Raw genomic sequence first — 23,172 nt, 5'->3', positions numbered from 1 at the left:
GAGGTCTTGCTCCATCTTTGGTAGTGGAAGGAGTTCCTACTGCTTCATTTGTATTGCCATATACTCTTCTTCCGACCATGGAAGTGTGGCTTTTGAAATGAGTTACATGAGTTAAAGCAATACACTTAACAAATTGTATAGCTGCTCCATGATGTCAGGACAAAATATAGTGGAGGTTGTTTCAATGTTCTAAGTGTGACCTCTTAACTTCTGAATTTCCTGTTAACTTCACATTTCCAAACACTTTGGATATATTTACAACAGTACTAAACATTAACTCTGGGGTAGTGGTATGCCCTCAGCTTTAACTCCATGGGAATAAAACTCATCAAAATATGAAGTAATAAATGACCAACAGAAGGGCTGAATAATAACAACCCTAGAGCAAAGTGCCGTACAGTGGAACTGAAGCCTGATGCATTTAGAACAAATAGAAGGAAACACAGGAATGTTTCTGTGTAGGCAGTTTGCTTTTTAATGGGAAGAAGGGATCGTGGATTGGGAGGGCAGAGCTGGGAAGAGGGGGTTAGGAAGAGACTGCCCCTGTGCGAAAGCTGCTCCCAGAATCTCTTGCGTTTTCCTTTGAAGCATCTGCTTCTGACCATTATTAGATTCAGGTTACAAGTTTACGTGGATCCCTGCCCTGATCCCGTTGGCAGTTCCTCTGCTCTATGAGACATCAGCCTTCATTCTTTTTTTTTTTTTTTTTTTTGTCTTAAGTGAGTTTGTGGTTTTTCTTCCTCCTTTAAAGGAAAGCTCCTGTAGAAGGGGATTTACCTCCCCCCCGGTGTTGTCTGAGCTGGCACACACTTGCTGTCTGCTGGGGTGGGAATTAGGTCCTTCTTTGTATGTGGCAGTTTGTGTTTCGCCCTCTTCCCCCTGCTTCCCCTCCCCTGTGCTTGAAGCTCAATTTTTATATTTAGGGGGAGTATGAAATTGGCTGAACTGCTCCCTGTAGGGGTGGAATTTCATTTTGTGTCGTTACCTCATGAAGGGATACAGCAGTTCAGTGGGATAATGGTATCGGCTCTGAACCAGCGCTAATGGCCTAACCCTCTGGGAGCCTGAAGAATTCTCCCCTGGAGAGTCAGCGTGCAAATTCCCTTCCAGGTGGCTCCTGTGCAGTCCTTTGGTGATTAGTCACGCTGGGACTGGGGAGAGCAGACAGAAAAGCATATGCTGGGGGGATGGTCTTAGTCCTGAAACTGCAGCTGAGGCCGGGGAAGGTTTGCTCAGTGTGCAGTGTATGGAAGTTGTGCTTGGGGAAGAGAGGGCTGATCTGTGGGGCTGACCCTCTGAATCCAAAGATCTGTCTTGGTTTTGTTTGGAAGCAGAGTTTGGGAACTGGAGTGTTTTCCCCTTCTGCCTGCCCTGGGGAAGAAGAGGAAGCTCCCTCTCCATTTTGATGCAGCAGCACAGGGGTGTTCAGAGAAAGCTCAGTGTAAGGAAGCGGGTCAGCCATTGGAAGACCAGGCTGCTTTCAAACCTGTGGGGTGAAAATACAGATCTGTATACTTCCCTCTCCTTCATACCTCTCTGGGGCCTAGAAGTAGCTGGATCTGACCTGGACATATATCTGTGTGGGGCATCCTGGACATGATGGGAAGAACCTTTTCCCAAGGGCCAGTGCCAGATTCTGTATTTTGTCACCTAGTGCAGGGTTCAGCGCTGAGAGCAGTGGTGTCTGCAATGATGTCCTCTCAGATACAGAGGTGCCTATGCCTGCCATACTGCAGGAACGGCTGAGAAGATGATCTGAATTTGTGGTTAGGAAAAGAGATGTTAGAGCAAGTCTGAATTTAACTGCACTAGTGTATTCTTAGGGTGGGAGGCTTTTAGGACAGGCCCTTAGCGAGCAATGTTGGAGGACTTGGTATGGAGAGCAGTGAATGATTCTGTATAGCATAATCCATGCTGCTTTCACAGGACATTGGCAGCAGTCCTGGGCCAAGGGGAAAGAGAGGGTTGAGGAAGCTGGAATAGCCGAAAATGTGACTATGTGTTCTCCTTATTAAATCCTCCTCCCTGTGTATGTGGCTGCTGTCTTCACCTTCTTCTTTTACCCGCCTCCCTCCCCTTGCGCTCCTACCTCCAGGATAGCGTTGGCAAGGGAAGGAGTAGCAGCATAGCAGAAGAGGGCTGGCCTGCCTGGTGACAGATGGGAGATGCTGTCGGCAAGCTGGGCTGGGATGAAAGGGTTTCAGGCGCTAGCCTCTCCAGCCCTTGCCCCTTCGCATCACTGAGCAAACGTTGTTCTTTGGAGAACACACCTGTCAGGAACAGTCTTGTGCAGCCCCTTCCCTACCACAGCTGGCAGCACTTAAAAGCATGAACCTCCCTGGCTTGAGTGTTCCTCTCATCTGTGGGGGGGAAGGACAGGGCTGATGCTACCCCTTGAATTCCAGCTTTGTGGCTCCAGGCCTCTTCAAACACTGTGGATTTGTGGTTCCACTTGATTGCCAGCAGACTCCTGTGTAGGCAAGCATCATCTGATGTCTGCCCCCTTCCTCCATCCCTTCTGGAGACCTCTAGCAGGGTTTGGACTCTATTGCCCACACCTGAGGTACAGCAAATTATCCCCAGCAGTGCATTTCTGCCTCTAAGCTTCTCCTTGCAGGTTTGTTAGACAAAAATGTTGGCAGAGTCCCTGTGCTGGAACACATACTCTAGCATGCATCTTGTGAAATCCTGTTCCCAAAAACGTTGCTTCTGATAGTTCTCACTCTAAAGAACTCGCTGTGTAATAGAAACAGGATGGACTGCACTGGGAAGCATGTAGGAAAGATGTTGATAATGTAATTTTGCTTGTTATAAAACAAGCACAGTTATGGGAGGGCAGCAGGCTCAGGGATGAAAGAGAAAAAAGGAACTCAGTGGGAGAATTGTGGTGGCTACTTTATTGTGGAAAGGTCAGGGCTTCTTTGGAGAGGAGAGACTGCCAAGCTACAGACCTACCCTGGCACCCCATCTGAGGAAGAGCTCTTCCTCATGACTTGAAATTTTATGTCTTTTGTTTCTAAGAGGTGTAGCCCTCCTCCCTCAGGAGGGAAGGAACTTCGCTTTCAGGAAGGAAGCTGGCTGCAGCTCCATGAGGTGTTTCTTTGCTGTTGCAGTGCTGCCCACTTGCTCCCCCTTGGACTTCCACTGTGACAACGGGAAGTGTATCCGCCGGTCCTGGGTCTGCGATGGAGACAATGACTGTGAGGATGATTCTGATGAACAGGACTGCCGTAAGTCACCTCTCTGAGGGGAGAGGGTGGGTGTCGTGCCTGCCGTGGCTGGGGAAAGCTGACCCTTTTTATTACAGGAATGTAAGAGTTTATCCACTGAATCAGACCTTTGGCTTGTAATAAGTTATATCCTGCCTCTGACAGAGGTGTGTACCTGATACCTGTAAGCCCTGACACCTTGGCACCTGGCTTGCTGTTCAGCTGCGTGTCCTGGGGGAGGGGATGCTTCTCCATCCAGCTGGAGAACCGTTTATGCCCTGCAGCCCTGCTAGTTAATGTCCCATGAAGCACTTCCCCGAGCTGTGTCCTCCCCTGTTCGTGGAAACACCTAACCCCTGCCAAATCCTACTGAACTGCCTGTCTGGCTGACTTTCTGGGGCCTCAGGTTCCACTGTCTGACTTTTCTGCTGTGCCGGCCTGTCCCCAGCATCCTCTCCTTTCAAAGAGAGCTCCCTGAGGAGAGGGAGGTGCTGTAGGGATGCTGCCCACGCAGAGACCAGTTACCCTGAAAGCTGACTGACTGCTGCCAAGTGAGGTGCCATCTTCAGAAGAGCTGCCATGGCAGGCTGCTAGCTGTGAGCACTGCTGTTGTGCTTCTACGGATTATTAAAATAGCGGGAATTTTGCCTGAGTCTCTAGAGTTCAGCCCCTTCCTTTCCCCTTTGCGTTGAGGACAAGGGTTACTTGTAGTTGGCTTCCATTAGCAAAAGGTGTTCAGGGATACAACTTCCCTTCTCCACGACACATCGTCAGGTCTGTACTTGCAGCATGTACCAGAGAACCAGCATGTTATGTGGCACTGGAGCTTCAGCTTCTCTGAAACTGCACTGGTTGCTAAGGCTGGCATCAGGCTGCAGTTAGGGGCAGGACTGTTTTGCTGTCTGGTTGAGATGGTTGCAGCTGCTTAATAAACATTACTTTATAGCCCTTGAATTCTAAAAAAGTTGTGTGCCTGGTGCCCCTGAGTGGCTCTGATGGAGGAACCACATCTCAAGAAATGCAAAAATAAAGCTCTTGGTTGTAAAGTATTCCATGTCCAATACTTGTGTGGAAATTAATTCACTTTTTGATCAGTATGCCCCTGATCTTTGCCTGCCCTTCTGCGCAAAGGGCTGGGAAGCAAGGTTCAGGGGTTTGACATCCTCTGTGATGCTCTGGATCACAGGACTAAGCTCAGTTTTCCAGTCTGTTCAAAGGTTTTTCATGAAAGGAGAGGTGTATAGGTTGGGGTCTGTTTGGTCTTCTGTTTTTCAGAAAAAGTTGGAATGCCCTCATATCTAAGACAACAGTGGAGAAGGGTGTGATCAAAAGATTTGGAGACTAATAAAAGGAGGAAGGCAAGGTTCTGTGAATAAGAAACTCACAGGGGGTTGTTCAGACTAGCATGTAACTATAGGAGGGTTTCTGTTGGATTGAGGTCCTCAGGTGCAAATTTTGCAGTCCCTTTCCTTTCCTTACTGGTCTACAGACAAGCTTCCTTAGAAGTCTGGCAAAGAGAGTGGAATGAGGCTGCAAATACTGTGACATTCAGAAGAGGAAGCTTAAATTCTCTCTCTCCCTTTTCAATGAACATTTCCTTTCCTTTGAACGTAGCTTTGGCATTGTTGTGAAAAGAAGGTGGAGATGTAATTCTACCAACAATTATTTGTTAGATAATGATAGGGCCTATTAATGCCTTTAAAAAGAGGCCTGGGTTGCCTTTTTTCTGTGCAGGGAGCTCTTGAGCCTGGCTTGGGGCTGTGCTAGAATACCAGCACAGGACAGGTGGCTCCATCGTTCCCTTCCAGGTACTTCCTTCAAGCCATGTTCTCAACTTTTAGAGCCTGCTGTACTATTGACTTGTGGATGGAGTGGAAGAGAGACACTCAAGAAACCTCACAGTGGCCCTCCTGGTATTGTTAGGGGAAGGGGAATCGGCTCTCCAACATCATGGTGTCCTTGGAGGATGATGTTGCTCAATTTGTAATATGTCACAGATTTGGTGTTCTGCAAGGTAAATCTTCTTGCCTTGCCTTCACCTTATCTCCATTGTGTCCCTGCAGCTCCACGGGAGTGTGAGGAAGATGAGTTCTCATGTCAGAATGGATACTGCATCCGCAGCCTGTGGCACTGTGATGGTGACAACGACTGTGGCGACAACAGCGATGAGCAGTGTGGTGAGTAATGTGGCCCTACAAATGCTGCCCTGCTAGTGCTTTAAAGGGGGTTGCACAGACTCTAACCTGTGCAGTTCTAGGATCCCCTGAGCATGGCGATGGCTCACAGCTGGCTTGTCTGGGCTGGGCTTGTGGGATATTCTGTTCCCAGGGCTGGCTACTTGGGATCTCAGGCTGCGTGGCTTACCTGCCAGGCAAAAAATCACTTGAGACCTGTTATTCCTTGACATGCCATTGTGAAGTCCCATGGATTCCTTTTGAATCCAGCACTCTGTTGTCAGTTAAATGAACAATGATGTTTTTGCTCAGGCACTGCATGACACGGGTATGTATGGTTTAATGAGCAATCTTGTTTGTGGGTGCCCTAGGAGCTTTGGGAGCATGGTGTGGTTGTTTCCTGGGTACTCGTGAGAAAAAACAAGGCTTTGTTTGCGTTGCTGTCTCTGCAGATATGAGAAAGTGCTCGGAGAAGGAGTTTCGTTGCAGTGATGGTAGCTGCATAGCTGAGCACTGGTTCTGTGATGGTGACACAGACTGCAAGGATGGCTCAGATGAAGAGAATTGCCGTAAGTGCTCTCCTTGCTTTGTAACCACAGGAAATAGCCCTTTGGACCTGCTCCTGTCTTGGGGTTTGGCACGTTTTCTGCAGCAGAGATCAAAAACAAGTTAGTCCTGCCTGTACTGGCAGCTATGCTGCCTTCTATTGCCTACCCCAGAGGGCACAAGAGAATGGTGTATCTCTTGTGTTACCTCACAGGCATACTTCGTCTGTGCCTGGCTGCTTCTCTGTTCCTTCCCATGGCTGTGTGATCTTGAGTGGGAGCAGGAGGCTTATGCTTTACCGAATACAGCTTTTACAAAACTGTAGGAGTTGGGGGCCAGGGGGGAAGGGGAGAAAACTATTCCCTTCTTTTTCCTCATGTCTGATTCCTGCCTGAAATTTTGCGGGGCGCTCTGACAGCACTCCCACTGACAGCATCCTCAGGGACTGCACGTCCCCAGCTGACACACTGCAGGGGCTGCCTGCCTGACCAACCTCTCTTCACTCAGATGCTTTATGCAGGATGTTGTCCGAAAAGTGACTGATGGGAAAGGGGGGCCGTGAGAGCCCACAACAGTTGTTTTTCTCGTCCACCTTCACAGGCTTGTAGCAAGTGGGACAGGAGTCTATTATGTCCCTTCCTAACCCCCGCTGCCTCTCTCCTGTATCTGTGAGCACTGTGGGTGTCTGTGGAAGTTGCAGTGGTCCCTTCCCCCACCCAGCTTTCAAAGGCATTTTGCAGAATTTGTTCTAGATAGCAGGAAACTTCAAAAGGCTCTGGGAGGGGGATCAGGGCCGCCAGCTCCTGAAGGGCAGGGGGAGTGGATGCATGGGGGAGTCGTCTTTTATCTCTCCAGATAATGAGAGTTGGCAGGGAGCCAGGGGCTGCAAACGTTTCTAAGGGAGGAAAGGGCTCTAAGAGGAAGCCACCCTCTCTCCCTCTCCTTTTCCCCTCTCCCTTTCTCACTCCCTTGTCTGTCACTTCCCTGCAGGCCATGAATAGGCCCTTGGGAAGGGAGGGGAGATGTTTCAACCTTGCCTCCCGTGGGAGTGAAGGGGCACCCAGAATTGGTACCCCTGCTTCTCTGACCTGGAATACTTCTCCAGTCCTGGGTGGCAGTTGTCTCTATAAGGCATTTTAAGTAACTCACTGAGAAGCTCAGTCTGGCTACCTCCCTTTCTCTTATCTTCCTCCATGTGGTTGTCATCTTTTTCTTATCTCCAATCCTGCTTGTCATTCATCTAAGACAAGGTGGGACTACACTGTTCTGTTTTGTGTGTTTTTTTCTTGTGTGTGTGTGTGTTTCTTTTGGGGGAGGGGGTTGTGTGACAATTGAATCACACTACATGAGAATGTAAGTTGCTGGCTTCATTTTCTCCTCAAGGAGACCCAAACACTCCTTTCAGGTTCCTTTCGCGAGGCACATGTTAACACACATTTTAGTATCTAGCCACTGGATACTCACTGAACTAAAGCTCTTACTGCATGCCTGCAGGCTGTGTCCACTACTTCAGGTTGGAGAGGCAGGTGTAGTTCACTTCCCAGACTGTCAGCCTTTTTTTTTCCCTTTTGTTTAATGGATTTGTTTTCAGAGCTCCTCAGCTGGAAGACTCATATGCCTGAAACATGCAGTTCATTCTCTGGACAGTATGAGAAGAGGTGTCAGATTCTGTTGTGTGGGACTCAGTATTTTTGACCCCTTCCCACATAGTGTACTGTTAAACAGACAACAGTGGGCAAATCCTTGACTATGAGTTTGTTGGGCTTTGCCCGGGGTCATCTGTCTGGCAGTGCTCCTTATGGTTTCTTTTGGTGACAGCTTGAGAGGAAAGGGAGGTGGGGAAATCCTCAAAGGTTAGCCGCAGACTTGGGCACCTTGCTGCTTGCTTACTTCCTTTAGTCTTCAGGTGCTTATTTTTGTTAAAATTTTAAAGGAATCATTCCATACTTTAAGGTTGGATTCTGACATGCCTCAGTCCTTAATATAGACCTATCCTAAAGGGTATCTTTATTTTTCCATCTGTGTTTGTATCTACCTTTTTCAGGTTTAATAAACAATTTAAACACTTTCTGGAGGGCACTAAGACGTAGTTTCTCAAGCACAAGACAGAAGGTGACACTCTTGGATCCTTTTTGTTGCTTTCCCATCAGCCCTTCCTTCATAGCTGTTTCCTTCTCTAGAACTTAATGGCTCTTGAAAAGTTAGTGTTTATAGACTAACATCCTATGTAATTTTTTAATTATTATTATTTTTAGTGGATTGTCTGCATGGGTGTCTTTGTATATAGGTTTAACCTGCCTCTCAGTGAAGCACAAACAACACTTAAGTTCCTCTCAGTAATACAAGTCATGCAGAGATATGCAGCAATGGCTAGCAATTTCCAACACCTTTCCATTGAATACTTGCTAGTCCGTTATTTGAGAAGGTTGCATCTAAACTGGATTGTGCCCTGTCACCTCAGGCATTTTTTCTTTGGTTCCCTTGTTAGCATCAGATGTTCCAGCTGCCACCTGCAGCTTGGAGGAGTTCCAGTGTGCATATGGACGCTGCATCTTGGACATCTACCACTGTGATGGCGACGATGACTGTGGGGACTGGTCTGATGAATCTGACTGCTGTAAGTTAGTGCAAGGTGATATACTGGTCCAAGCATATGAGTTGCAAGCCTAAATGGATTTTGCATTGGCTGGAGAGGCATTGCAGTGTAGATGGCAATCTAACTGTTCATACGTAAGCTGGCTCTTTCATATTTTTTTTTTTAAACTCAGGAAAGTAAGAATAGTGATGTGCGTAGTCAGCATGCTTCTGCATACATGAATTAAAGCAGTTTCCAGGAGGAGTCATATTCAGGACCAAGTTCCACAACAGTGGAGTGTAAGGGTGGTGCTGAGAGGCTTCGGGGTTGTTACATTGGTCTGAGTTTGCTCTTTATATTCTTTACCATCTCTGCAGCATCTCACCAGCCTTGTCGCTCTGGAGAGTTCATGTGCAACAGTGGCTTGTGCATTAACGCTGGTTGGAGGTGTGATGGAGACTTCGACTGTGATGACCAGTCAGATGAGAGGAACTGCAGTGAGTGCTGGGAACTGGTGGAAGTGTTCAGTTTCTGTGGATGAAAAAGAGTGTTTGGGATTGTTAGCTTTGGAATTGGGTCTCTTCTGATCCTTTGTGCTCATCTAATGTTCTTTTTTTGGTCCCTCAGCTACATCTATGTGCACAGCTGACCAGTTCCGCTGTAAATCAGGGCGCTGTGTCCGTCTGTCCTGGCGTTGTGATGGGGAAGATGACTGCTCGGACAACAGTGATGAGGAGAACTGTGAGAACACAGGTTTGGCCTGCTGCCTTGCTGCTTATAGCTACTGTTTCCATTCTGGAGGTAATAGGTAGTGAAGTCTCTTTTGGATTGCTTCACTGACTTCAGCCTAGAGTTTCCATCCTTCCCGAAGAATGGGATCTATAGGCTATCTTATATGCTTGCAAACAGGTGCAGGTCTGTGTGCTTAAACTAACTTAAGTGTGTTTTCTTGTCAAATATCAGATCCCTGTATCTTCCTGTACTGTCCCTACACTATGAATTACCACAAAGGTCTGAGATGATTCCATTCAGACTTGGAAGCATTAATAGTGTGCAAAGTTGCTACCTTTGTCAAATAGACTGTGTCTAACTCATGCCTTCTAGATAGTTCTGGATAGCTTTCATGTTGCCTTGTGAAATTGCCAAGCAATTCTAGCAGGCAGTGGAATCAAAAAGGGCATTTTGTGGAAGTGAAGGATAAAGTCTTTGTTTTAGAGGTTAAGGGTGTCAGCTTCCTCCTTTAGATATTTGCTCAGGAGTCTCTCTCTCTCTTTCTAGCAATCGTTTTGTATATAGCCATTCTTTTATATAATGGCGGTTATGGAGAAGAGGAGGGTTTCAACAGAGCCTAGTGTTATGGTAGGATTCAAGGAATATCTAGAATCTTCTGTTTTTCTTAAATCCTTCAGGATGTCTGTAGGCCTTGTTGAAGAATAGTGTGTACTGGTCCATGAATTCATCCCACTGAGTAGAGCCCAGCTGCGCATACTGACCCTTCTGGATCACTGTATTTTAAACAGTGGGTTTAGGGCTGACAAAAGGGGTTTGTGAAACTGTACCCCTTGTTTGGGCCTGTTGAGGAGGGGAGAGTGGGTGTTCTACAAGGACAGCTCAGCTCAGAAGACCTGGAGAGGCACACTTTGTAGCCCTTCGAGAGCAGCTGCTCTAGATTGCTCAGCTGTCATGAGCACCAGTGTGCAGGAGATGGTGGTGATTCTGGAAAAAGCAATTGTATTTAAAGACAAGCTGGTAACCCAGTTTCCTCATCCTGATAACAAAGGTATTTAGAGGTATTGAAAGAAGAGTTGCCACCCAGAAGCCAAGTCAAACTTCTAGAGCCACTAAAATTCAACCTCTCCATGTCAAATGAAACCCGAGGTGGTTGAGTACAGCTATTGTTACTGTAAGGTTAGTTGTGCAGTTTTGCATTACGTCTATGGTGATAGTTAGCAGGTAAAAATTAACTCAGGGCTTCCAAGCAGAATGTTTACTGGCTCATCTAAGTGAAATAGTGTGCTGTCTCAGTGTCTGTAGCAAGAGTTAAAATCCTGTGTCACCTCTTGGATTTAGAGCAGAATTATATTTTTATTGGCGATAGAGATAAGATTCCTAGAACACTAGGAGACCAGCTGATGTAAGGATCTTTGCGTTCGGTATGACAAATGCAGTCCATGTTTCAGAATCCTTCATATAAAGCATTCCTGTGCTCTGAAAAGTGAATGAATCTGCATGTGATTTGGTTTTATGTTCCCAGTTGCTGTGTCTGTTAGTTCTTATTTGTACTTGTTGCTAATCTCACAACTACCCTTTTCCATGCTGCTTACAGGCAGTCTGCCAATCTAATTGTTTCTTTGCCAATAACTGTATTGTCCTGTTGTCTTCCTATGATTATCAGAGGGTGGTGATTTGGAAACCACTAACCAAGTCAGCTTAAGAGGTACAAGAAATGAGGCAACTGGACAATGCAGTTATTGCTGAAGAAACGATCAGATTGGCAAAGTCCCTACAAACAGTATTATTTTACTTACAAGAGTTCTGTAGAGTCTCCCTGCCAACAGCAGAAGTTGAAGCGTGTAGCTCGTGTGAAATCCTGTTGCCTGAGCTCAGATTTCAAGGATGCATGTAAATCTCATTCCAAGTCCATCACAGTGCAGTTAGGGCTGGACAAGACACTCATTCCTGGGCAGGTTTAAGATCCATAGCCATGCTGGGGTGACATATCAGATGATTAAAGTGAGGAACTGACTCCTCTCCTGCACATGCTGAGTAGGGTTGTGGAATCTGGAACCAAAGGGAACTAAGCCAGGACCTTCCAGTCATTCTGAGAGAAACCAAATAGCTGAACTTTCCAGTAAAGCAACACTGGACTCAGTCTGGAGGAGAGTTCTCAGGCCTCCAAATCAGCATAAAGATATGTGGAGCAGTAAGGAGTGCAAGATGAGCTGAATTCAAGGAAGTAAAGGATTTGTGCTCATATGTAAAGTTTGTAACAAATCTTAGAAAATGTTCTATATCCTTTTCTTCACCGTGACTTTTGTTCCATCAGTAAGCTGTGGTGGGCTTACTTTCCCCTTCTTCTATTGCAGGGACTCCTCAGTGTGCCCCAGACCAGTTCCTGTGTGGGAACGGGCGTTGTATTGGCCAGAGGAAGCTGTGCAATGGAGCAAATGATTGTGGAGATGGCAGTGATGAGAGCCCACATCAAAACTGCCGTAAGTCCTCCAAGTTCAGTCTTAAACATAAATGGAGGCACTGTGTTGTGTGGGAGTCTATCTGGTGTTGCTGAAGGATGTGTGTAAGGAAGAAAGCCTGGGCTGTGGTAATGGGACAGAGTTGAAGTCTGAGGAAGAAGGCCTTGGTGATTTTGCCAGTTACATACTGCAGACAAGGAATAATGGGGAGAAGATTATGATCTCACATATTAAAGTTTGTCTGCAGAGATAGTGAATCCTAAAAGCATATTATTCTGAGCTTTGTTGTCCCCTGTAGTTGTGGCCTGCAGGGGAGAGTTCTGACTGTGAAGAGGCAGCTTCCAGCACAGCCTGTGTTCTCCCCATATTGCTCAGCCTGTTCTGAAGGGTGACTGCTGCCTAACAGCTGAGGACACAAGCAGCTGCCTTGTGGTTTCAGCTCAGTTATCTTCACGTGTTCCTTTCACAGGTCCACGAACAGGGGAGGAGAACTGCAATGTCAACAATGGTGGCTGTGCTCAGAAGTGCCAGATGGTACGAGGGATGGTGCAGTGCACCTGCCACACAGGTTATAGGCTCCTGGAAGATGGCCGATCATGCCAAGGTGGGTTTTTGAGCAGTAGCCTCCTCCCTGCTGCTTTGATGTGCTTGAGGTTGATGGCTATGATAGGGTGCAAATCAGAGCATGAAAGCAGAAGCAAGCTATCGGTGAGATTGCCTGGCTTGTTGATGATCTAATGGTAATTTTCTCCCTTTGTCTGTAACACGCAGATGTGAATGAATGTGCTGAGGAAGGTTACTGCAGCCAAGGCTGTACCAACAGCGAAGGAGGCTTCCAGTGCTGGTGTGAGCAAGGCTACGAGCTGAGACCTGACAAGCGTAGCTGCAAAGCTCTAGGTAAAGAGGAGTTCAGCTTTATTCTGGTGTGTGTGTGTTGGTCCAGTTCTCATAATTTTGTCTCTAATGCTTCATTGGCAGCATTATGGTGTTCACCAAGCCAACATGTGATGAAAAGGAAGTACCTGGATTTGTATTGGATATGCCCAGGTTGTTGGGGAATGCCTGTGAAAATTTTGTGTGATTTTGACCATGGAAAGATACTTCACTGTTTCCTTTCCCTGCCAGCAGGACAGCCCTTGCCTTCTTTTCTTAGTCCCTTGTCATTCCTGGTGACCCAGACCTTGGGACAAAAACAACCTCCTGCTTCTGTCTCTGTTCAGGAAGTGTCTTAACCTTTCCAGTCAGTAAGGTTCTAGCACAGCTCTTTGTGGTTTGACTCTTGATGCTGTTCACCAGTCCTGAATGCTGTGAGTGGCTGCTGTATGCACATCTGCTGTTTTTTAAGGGCATCTATATACTTGTGTAACTTTATTCCTCAGCTCCTCTAATGTAGGAGCTGAGGAATTAGAAATTCCATTTAAAGAATTAAGATTTCATTAGGAATTCCCCTAATGAAATCCTTAAAGGATGTTGATGTTCTTTTTCCTTTTTTTTTTTCTTTTTTTTTTTTTTTTTCCTCTGCAGTGGAAGTACCTGCTGAGTTTATATCTGGCTGAGGCAGATTTTAACTTTCTTGTCTTTGGTAGAAGATGTGGTAGAGCATGTGTGTTTGTATGGCTAGGAGATGGATGTACGAAAAGAAAATTATAGTCCAGCTGCTAAGTAACTGCCTAGTGGTATAGTTTCAGAGGTTGAGGTGAGGCAGGCTTAGGTGGGACCTGGAATGAACACTTCTTGCTGACTGAATGTTTGGCAAAAGGTTTAAAACTGCTCATCTTTGAGTTAGGACTGTGTATTGAGGATGTGAAAACAGCTCTCTGAAGTGTTTTGCACTTGGGAGTTGATTTCTTGCTGCCAGTATGTCCTGATTCCAGCTGGGATAGAGTTAATTTTCTTTCTAGTAGCTGATATAGTGTTATGTCTTGGATTCAGTATGGAAAGACTGTTGATAACACTGATGTTTTCAGTTGCTGCTAAGTAAAGTTTAGACTAAGTCAAGGATTTTCCAGCTTCTCATGCCCAGCCAGCAAGAAGGCTGGAGGGGCACAAGAAGCTGGGAGGAGACACAGCCAGGACAACTGACCCAAACTGGCCAAAGGGGTATTCCATACCATGTGACGTCATGCCCAATATATAAGCTGGGGGGAGTTGGTCTGGGGGGATCGCTGCTCAGGAACTAACTGGGCATCGGTCGGCGAGTGGTGAGCAATTGCGTTGTACATCACTTGTTTTGTATATTCCAGTCCTTTTTTTATTATTGTCATCATTATTAGTTTCTTCCCTTCTGTTCTCTTAAACTGGTCTTAACCCACAAGTTTTACCTTTTTTCCTTCTGATTCTCTCCCCCATCCCACTGGGTTGGGGGGAGTGAGTGAGTGGCTGCGTGATGCTTAGTTGCTGGCTGGTCTTAAACCATGACACAATACTGCAAAACTATGTTCTGGGACTTGCTGCAGAGGGAATGGTAGGCAGGACCCTGTCAAAGTGCTCTAATGCTGTCTTCCCATATATTCTCAGGGCCAGAGCCAGTGCTGCTTTTTGCCAATCGAATTGATATCCGACAAGTGTTGCCTCATCGCTCAGAGTATACGCTGCTTCTGAACAACCTGGAAAATGCCATTGCGCTTGACTTCCACCACAGCAAGGAGCTGGTGTTTTGGTCTGATGTCACTCTTGATCGCATCATGAGGGCCAATCTGAATGGTAGCAATGTGGAAGAGGTGGTTTCCACAGGGCTGGAGAGCCCAGGTGCGTCACCACAAAAAAGGCAAAAGCCTGGGGACTGACCGTGGTGTGAGAATAGGGGTGGGTGAGTGGATAGAAGTGGGAACCCAGCATTCAAAATGGACTGCATCTCCCTGAGCAAGGGGATGGGTTGGATGGAATGGGTGTGAGATCAGTGTCCCCCTGGCGTTAATCTTGGCTGATGGAAGAGACAGGAGGACTGAATTGGGCCTCTTCTGAGGCCAAGAGGGAAAGGAAACTATTTTCTGAGCAGATCATGTTCCTGGTTTCATTCTGTGCTTAATTCTCCCCTGGAGATAGGTGGACTTGCTATTGACTGGATCCATGACAAATTATACTGGACAGACTCTGGGACATCTCGAATTGAAGTAGCAAACTTGGATGGCACTCATAGGAAAGTGCTTTTGTGGCAGAACCTGGAGAAGCCCCGAGCAATTGCCTTACATCCTATGGAGGGGTGAGTGAAAATGTAGGACCCCAGTGAGCCCCTCCATGCAAGCGCTTCCAGGTGAACATTGAAAACCCCATCCTTGGTCACAAAGGCTGCCTCTGGGCTCAAGCCTTCATTTGGTACTGCCAGTTTGGGGAACCTGTCAATGCTGGGTGCCTTCAGAGCCATAATCCTATTCTGGGCCCTTTGGGTTTCACCAGCCTGAAAGTGCTGGTTGTTACCTTGTTTGCTGTCACTTCTCCCATGGTTATGACCCAGTCTCATGCTCAAGATCACAGGACTGATACTGTTTTGCCCTGATAGGGAGTGATACTGGGTGCAGTATGTGGGACATGAATTTTCTAGCCTGTCTCTCCCTGCCTCCTCCAGCACTATCTACTGGACTGACTGGGGCAACACTCCCCGCATTGAGTATTCCAACATGGATGGCTCTAATCGGCGCATCATTGCGGATACACACCTCTTCTGGCCCAATGGACTGACCATTGACTATGCGGGACATCGAATGTACTGGGTAGATGCCAAACATCATGTCATTGAGAGGGCTGACCTCGATGGGCAGAATAGGAAGGCTGTTATTAGCCAAGGTAAGTAACAGGGCTACATACGGGGAGTGCTCTCTGCAGTAAAGAAGACAGAGTAGCACAGTGCTGCTCTTCAAGAGTTTCAGAGCCACTGGCTCCTACTTCTATGCTTTTCTCCTGTTCTTTCACTGTGGGATGAGTTCTGCCACTGCTGAGGGATGGGGTTTGCTACCCAGTCTTCAGTGGACAGGAGGGAAGAATTGTCTGTTATATTAGTGTATGCTGGATTTGAGCAGGTTGACTGTGGTGAGACCTAAGGGGCAGTGGAAAGAGCTTTCCCTTGTCTCCCTGCTAGCCTGAGTCCTGTTGGACCTGATTATATCCCTGTATTGGATGTCCGTTACAGGCCTCCCACACCCATTTGCTATCACTGTGTTTGAGGACAGTTTGTACTGGACAGACTGGCACACCAAGAGCATCAACAGTGCCAACAAATTCACAGGCAAGAACCAGGAGATCATCCGCAACAAGCTCCACTTCCCTATGGACATCCACACACTGCATCCTCAGCGCCAGCCAGCAGGTAACTGCAGAGAGGGTAGAGACCCATTTGAGCCACTAGAAGACCTGCTGCCACCCACCACCCTGTAAAGCAGGGAGATGGCAAGCCTGAACCCAGCATATCGACACATCCACCACCTCTGTCCAGAGCTGTCCACAGGACTTGCTCCATCTGGCCGTTCAGTGGAGGTCCCTCAGCCCCGGTAACCTGGTGTTCGGTGTTACCGCAGCTCCCCCTGCTGACACGTAGGAGTGGAGCCTTTTCAGTAAGAAGTACTTGCAGCTTGTTTATGCAAGAGCTGTTTTGGGAGAGGGAAAAAATTCAAAAGTGGGCACTAGTAGTGACTGACACCTCCCTTATTCCTCTTCAGTTGCCATAATCTGCTCTAGAAGTAGATTGAGTTTAATGTTTCATTTTAAAATTGAGCTCTACAAATGGAGTTAGTGGTTTAGTTTATATGTTTCCTTATTCTCAATTAACTTCTGGTTAGACAAGTTATCTTATCTATGTGGGTCTTGACACCTCGACTGGTGTTTTTCCTCTTTTCTTTACTCTTTGCTTTATGCGTGGTTGGTTTTGTCTTTGGCTACTTGAGCAGGGAGAAACCGTTGTGGGGCCAACAATGGGGGCTGTACTCACCTCTGCCTGCCAAGCAGCAAGGATTACACCTGCGCCTGCCCCACGGGCTTCCGCAAGACCAGCAGCCATGCCTGCGCCCAGAGTAAGTGAGGTGGGACCACAGCCTGCATGCTCAGATGTTCAGTGGGTGGCAGAGGGTTGGCAATGGGAGTCAGCAGCAGCAGTTGCTTCCAAGGACATGCAGCTGGATACACTGAGTTAGTAGCATTAAGGGCCCCGCCAGAGGATGCTTCACCTTTTTGATGCATTTCCCTCACTAGGTTTGATGGGTGGGATACGGAGAAGCTCCATCCTTGGGCCCTTATTTCAGGGCTGCTATTGGTGCCATGCTACCTGTCACAGCTGATTGTTTCCCTTAAACTCCCATAGGAGCTGTGTCAGTGATGAACAAAAAATTCAGTCCTCTTAATTGCCACAGTTTCTCTCTGTTTGCAACCATGTGGAAGAATTAGGCCAACTGTTTCCTAGATTCTCAAGAGCTATTCTCAAATAGCTATTTGATTTGGAGGAAGGTCTATGCCATTCTTTGAAGAATATGGTTGACTTTGTTCCCTCAGCATAGGTTACCCCCAGGAGACAGCTCCCTACTACTCTGTTCCCCCCTGCTCACCAACCCCACCCATCCCCTCCCAGTGGTATTTTGCTACCAGTAAAATCCTGGGCTGTGACCTGCCAGTGAGAGATGATGTGAGTGGTTAAGGTTGAATATAGCAGGGAATTGTCTGTGTCTATCACTGTGTTGTTGAACTTAGAGAAATTAAAAGAAGACCTTTCGACCTTTGATCAGGTCTTGACAAGTTCCTGCTTTTTGCCCGAAGGATGGACATCCGTCGGATCAGCTTTGACACAGATGACCTGTCAGATGATGTCATCCCCCTTGCTGATGTTCGCAGCGCTGTGGCTCTAGACTGGGACTCAAAGGATGACTATGTCTACTGGACAGATGTTAGCACCGACTCAATCAGCCGAGCAAAATGGGATGGATCGAGCCAGGAGGTACAGTGTTAACTACATGTGGAGGTCATCTAGCCTGGAGACTCCCTGAGCATCAGATTTGAAGCCACTGGGATACACAGGCCTTCTACAGAGCTGCAGTTCATGCTGGATTTGTTGTTCATTAATTTGCCTAGTTCTGGCTCAGAGGAGCCCTGAGATCACTGAACATTTCATACGTAGGTTTGGTGTATGTGCCTGCTTGTATGGAAAACCTTGAATTGGGACACGAAGCACACTGATTTGTAAGCTCTGGTCAATTCCTTTGTTGTAGCCCTAAAATCTGAAAGGAAGAAGTATTAAATCCTCTGTTATGTACTACATTTGGAACAAGAGCCACACTCCTTGGGAATGCTTTTTGCACGTGCCCTTAGCCTAATGTTGCCATAAGTGAGGGGAACAGAGTTCAAAGTTTGGAGTTGCAGTTTGAACAGATATGAAAAATAGATGTTTCTCCAAGTGTAAGACTTATTTGAACTTCTAAGTCCTTAATGGTCTCTCCTGTATGGCATTGCTCTGCTTGGGCTTTTGCCTTTTGAAAGTTAAATGTTGTTTGTGAATGGGTAGTGCATTGGGCAAGTGCTTTCTCCCTAAGGTCTAATCTCACTGAGGATTTTTTCTTTTTGTTTTTATTTAGGTTGTGGTGGATACCAGCTTGGAAAGTCCAGCTGGACTGGCAATTGACTGGGTCACCAACAAGCTATACTGGACTGATGCAGGTACTGGGATCCTCCGCTTTACCTAGGCTTCTGTCTTCCTTATTAGTCATGAAAACTGAAAAACAGCTGGGTAGTTCTATATGTCTTATTCCAAATTCGTCTGTTTCTGTCTCGCAGAAAATGGAATTTCATCTCGTGTGCTTTTAACAAAGAGGGAGCTGAGGTGGAATCCTTAGATTAATTCTTTTTGCAGTATCCCCAGTGCTAATTCTGTAGAAGGGTTTATAGTAGAAGTCAAGCACCACTGTTGTCTTGCTGCAGAGCTCGCGATTGTGTGTGTTTGCCTGTCTTCCAACAGTGTATCTTGGGGTGCAGCAGGTGGTATTTGGAGGATATTCCCTGCTGGAGAGTCATAGTTCAGAGAGATGCAAGGAAGATGATTCTTTTTTAGCTGTTCTCTCATGCCTACGTAGATACCTTGGGGGCTTAGGAAAGAGCTGGTTTACATTCATACAGGACTCCACATCAGTGACGGCCACAGAGGTGACCCGAGAGATATGGAAGGTGACACTTTGAGCCACGTTTCTTACCAGTCTCCAGCTATGAACAGAGATGGATGAAGGGGAAGAATGCATTGTTGTATGGATGTTTTTTGCCTTAGCTCTTGCGATTACAGAGGTCTTTGATCTCTCTCTCATTCTCTCTCTTGACTTTTGTAGGAACAGATCGGATAGAGGTCTCCAACACAGATGGGACCATGAGAACTGTTCTAATCTGGGAGAACCTAGACAGACCTAGAGATATCGTGGTGGACCCTGTTGGAGGGTGAGAGATTCTTTTTTTCTAGGATGACATGGCAATTCTTGCATGTCTAAAGATATTCAGGTTCTTTGGTTTTGTGCAATTATTTTTCTGGTGCCATTGTTCTACATCCTTCCAAAGACTGAAATTAGAGACCTCATTTTGGATGCTAGTGGAACAAGATAAGCAGGGATAATTGCCTGTTGTGCTGTAGAGCTTGCAGGAGCTGGCTGGTGTTTTCATTTGTTTATCCTGGGGACGTAATAACAAAGTTGTAGTACAAAAATGTTGAGAATGAGACCATCTAGACCTTTGCTATTTCTGTATTTCACATCTATGTTGAATTTGTATTCAAGCTGTCTGCTTATCAACCAGAGTTCAGTCAGAAGGATCTCCTCAGGTAAATTACTGCTGATCTCAAGCAGGCTCTAGCATTAGTGGCCTCTTGGCTTCAAAGCACTGCATCAGAGTATTGAGGGATCAGGTGTGTCATGGAAAGCAAACCTGAGTAGAGTAACAGAAACAAATGGTTTCAGTAATGGATTTTGCTTCTGAATCATAAGACCTTGTGTAGCTGGGGGTAGGGTGAATAGGAAAAAGCTTGCCAGCCATTGCTTTAGAAGCAATGTTGAAGGCTTGGAATAAAAGCACGCTATTCTTCCCTTGAGTGGATTACTGAAAGACCAGTGCAGCAAGAGTATACAGGGCCAATGGTGGAGACTGGTAAATAATTGGTTAATTTTTAGACCTTGAACTTTTTCCTCCATGTTGTAATTAGGCCAGCCCATGAGTAGTAGAAGGTATATAAATTTGAGTATGATCTTAGGTACATTACAAGAACCCAAGGCTGGGCATGAGTACAATATTAGTCTAGTGCTGCTTCCTGCTAGGACCTGAAGGCATCAGGCTCTCTTGCTTCTCTGTAACACTGCCTGGCCATAGTGGCAGTGAAGGAGTGCGGGCATTCACTTCTCTCTGGGCTTGTGTTCAGGTTCATGTACTGGACTGACTGGGGAGCCAGCCCAAAAATTGAGCGTGCTGGTATGGATGCCTCAAACCGCTTGGTGATCATTTCCTCCAACCTGACATGGCCTAATGGCTTGGCTATTGATTATGAGTCACAGCGCTTGTACTGGGCAGATGCAGGCATGAAGACCATCGAGTATGCCAGTCTGGATGGAAGCAACAGGAAGGTAAGGAAGCCATCTTTGAGAAGGGAGTCTGGGAGCCTGAGGTGTAAGTCCTAGAGCACAGACTGCTGATGGCCCCTGCCTCTCTTTCCAGTTGAAAGTGAAATCTCCAAATCAAGACACACTGAGCTGCTTTCACTGGGAGAGAAGAGCTCCCTTTCAGTTGCAAACTGGGTGTGAGGGAACGTTCTTTTGAGTGCTAACGTTGCCCTATCACTCTCCTTTTGCTGTGACTGTACACTAATGAAGTCGAGAGGGGGCAAGGGAAGCCTCTTCCCCTTAGTGACTTCTTAGTAATGTTTTTTGGGGGGGCTGGGGGTAATCTGACCAGGTGCTGATTGGGAGCAATCTGCCTCACCCCTTTGGACTTACTCTTTATGGCGAGAGAATCTACTGGACAGACTGGCAGGCCAAAAGCATCCAGAGCGCAGATAGAAGGACTGGGCAGGCTCGGGAAACGCTGCAGGACAATCTGGAGAATCTTATGGATATTCATGTTTTCCACCGGCACAGGCCACCAGGTACAGAGCTCGCCCCAAGCCACACTGAGCTGAGAGCTTGCTCAGGCTCTTGGTATGTGGCACAGCTCTCCTGCAAGGAGCTGACCTGTCTGTCAGCCCTCAATGCCTTAATTCTCTGGGTGGAATATGAGAGCATGAGAATAACTCTTGGCTCTTGGTATTTAAGGGCATTCTAGAATGCATTTCTATAGCTGTTGCATGCTTTTGTTGTGCCTGTGCTACTGGCTTATGGATTTCTCATCCTCTTTCCTATAGTCCATACAGCGTGTGATGTTAGCAATGGAGGCTGCAGTCACCTGTGCCTTTTGGCACCTCTTCCAAAAGGTTACAGCTGTACCTGCCCTACTGGGATCAACCTGCAGTCTGATGGCAAGACCTGCTCCCCTGGTGAGTCCTCTCTGTAGGTTCCTCATTGCAGTTTTGTATCACAGGTACATTTTGCTCCTGCCATGTTAGAGAACAAAATTCACTTTTATGTGCTTATCTGCTTTACCCCTTGAAAAACCCATTTGATGCCTGTACCTTCAATTTGACTGGGAATTACTATGAAAAAACTTACTAATAACTGGACTGATGCAGAACAAATTTTTCTTGAAATCATGTTGGGCAACTAAACCAGATGTCACATTTTTCCCCATACTTTTGCCCTAATTTTGAGGTGGATTCTTTTTTAACTACAAGGTGCTATATTCTTTAATAGGTCTGTACACAGTCCTCCCACAGACCCTCTTTTTGAGGATTGTGGAAGGCACTCAGCTTCAGGCCATGGTATATTCTTAGCAGGAAAAAACTGACTCCTAATTCCCATTTCCCACACATACTATCAGAAGTAACTCTTCTATGAGTGCACTCTTTTCCAACTTGGATGTAAAGAAACATTCAATAACGCTCAGTAAAGCTTTTGTACCCACACTCCCCATAAGCCGAGATCTGTCTGAGGCTTCACCTTTTCCACTGAAGTGGATGTCACCTCCAGAATGTTAAATAAATGATGCCTACAGTTGACTGAACATGTTCCTTGCTGATATCTGTCCATTTTCAACTCTTGGCAGGAATGACCAGCTTTCTGATCTTTGCCAGAAGGACTGACATCCGGATGGTCTCTCTGGATATTCCGTACTTTGCAGATGTTGTCGTCTCAGTCAATGTCACCATGAAGAACACCATTGCAATTGGAGTGGATGCTCATGAAGGTCTGAACTTCTTAGTGTATCTGACTGTCTGTTTGAAAAGCAACAAGTGACTTCATATCTAAATGTCTGAGTAAAGACCCAAGCGCAGATCTTACTGTAGGCTGTGAATTTGGGTAGTTTGGGTTTTTTTTCTAGTACATGCTGCAAATACTCCATTGCAATCAGGAAAGGAATGTCCTTATAGGAAAACACAGAACCCCCACTCTGTGGAAAAAGCTGCCTGTTACATTGACTGAGGTTCCTGTGCATTTTTGATTTAAGAAAACTTTCCTCCTGCCAAAGCCTTTCACAACAGTAAAGCTGAGACTCTGGCTGTTCCTGTACACTAAACATCTGATGCTGTGCTGGATGTAAACCCACTGTTGTACAGTAAGGTAGATGATCTGATTACTGCCTTCTGGGACATTTTGAGAAACCGGATGTGGGAGTCTATACTAGTAGCTGATGATGTGTTATGTGTTCTCTGGCCTTGTATAAAGGTCAGAGTGCCAGTGCTCCTACATATTTTGGGGAGGATTGGAACAAGGTAATTTGTACTGTTTTATCACTCTAGCTTAATAGTCTTGTGCTGCTGTTATTCCTGTGCAGTCAGATCTGTTTTGAATGGTGTAGCTGGTAGTCAGAGACCTGGATCTGTTTTTTAAGGATTTTGCTGTTTGGTTGTTGGGGTTTGTTTTGGTTTGGTTTTGTTGTGGGCTTTTTTTAAAGTTTCTCTTTCTTCTTCCACCCAGGAAAGGTTTACTGGTCAGACAGCACACTGCGGAAAATCAGCCGAGCTGCCCTTGATGGCTCACAATTTGAGGACATCATCACTACAGGTAAGAGAGATTTTTGGCCTGGGAGCCTCTCACCTCCATGCAGCATGAAGAGAGATTCTCTGATAACCTGGTAGAATAATCTTCAAATTTTCGGTGGAAGGGCAAGCAAAGCCTAAAGCAACTGCCTGATGAGGTGCAGAAGGAGAATACCGGAAGCTCCTGACTAAGCTGGGAGGATGACCAGTGACCTTTCTGTTTTCTCAGGTCTGTTGACTACAGATGGGCTGGCTGTGGATGCTATTGGCAGGAAGATATATTGGACAGATACAGGAACAAACCGCATTGAAGTGGGCAACCTCGATGGCTCCATGAGGAAAGTCTTGGTCTGGCAGAACCTGGACAGCCCTCGGGCAATAGCTTTATACCATGAGATGGGGTTAG

The 23,172-nt window shown here is 46.5% G+C and overlaps 1 protein-coding gene across 3 annotated transcripts in view; it reads left to right on the top strand.

The window, feature by feature from the left end:
* The window catches only part of LRP4 (LDL receptor related protein 4), an 84,633-nt gene that overhangs the window by 48,577 nt on the left and 12,884 nt on the right, over positions 1-23,172 (top strand). For 2 of the 3 annotated variants that reach the window (XM_030003680.2, XM_030003698.1), the window contains exons 3-25: positions 3,114-3,230; positions 5,273-5,386; positions 5,836-5,952; positions 8,418-8,546; positions 8,882-9,001; positions 9,132-9,257; positions 11,591-11,716; positions 12,165-12,299; positions 12,467-12,592; positions 14,213-14,443; positions 14,741-14,897; positions 15,261-15,478; positions 15,822-15,998; positions 16,573-16,698; positions 17,404-17,612; positions 18,247-18,328; positions 18,988-19,093; positions 20,061-20,262; positions 20,591-20,780; positions 21,036-21,167; positions 21,833-21,973; positions 22,705-22,791; positions 22,996-23,167. In XM_030003680.2, the coding sequence (XP_029859540.1) occupies positions 3,114-3,230; positions 5,273-5,386; positions 5,836-5,952; positions 8,418-8,546; positions 8,882-9,001; positions 9,132-9,257; positions 11,591-11,716; positions 12,165-12,299; positions 12,467-12,592; positions 14,213-14,443; positions 14,741-14,897; positions 15,261-15,478; positions 15,822-15,998; positions 16,573-16,698; positions 17,404-17,612; positions 18,247-18,328; positions 18,988-19,093; positions 20,061-20,262; positions 20,591-20,780; positions 21,036-21,167; positions 21,833-21,973; positions 22,705-22,791; positions 22,996-23,167 (3,340 nt within the window). The remainder of the gene's footprint in view (positions 1-3,113; positions 3,231-5,272; positions 5,387-5,835; positions 5,953-8,417; positions 8,547-8,881; positions 9,002-9,131; positions 9,258-11,590; positions 11,717-12,164; positions 12,300-12,466; positions 12,593-14,212; positions 14,444-14,740; positions 14,898-15,260; positions 15,479-15,821; positions 15,999-16,572; positions 16,699-17,403; positions 17,613-18,246; positions 18,329-18,987; positions 19,094-20,060; positions 20,263-20,590; positions 20,781-21,035; positions 21,168-21,832; positions 21,974-22,704; positions 22,792-22,995; positions 23,168-23,172) is intronic. The other variant, XM_030003689.2, reaches the window with a different exon arrangement.

The sequence above is a fragment of the Aquila chrysaetos genome, chromosome 2 (genome assembly GCF_900496995.4).
Source record: "Aquila chrysaetos chrysaetos chromosome 2, bAquChr1.4, whole genome shotgun sequence".
NCBI lineage: Eukaryota > Metazoa > Chordata > Aves > Accipitriformes > Accipitridae > Aquila > Aquila chrysaetos.
This window is presented reverse-complemented; position numbering and strand designations above follow the sequence as displayed.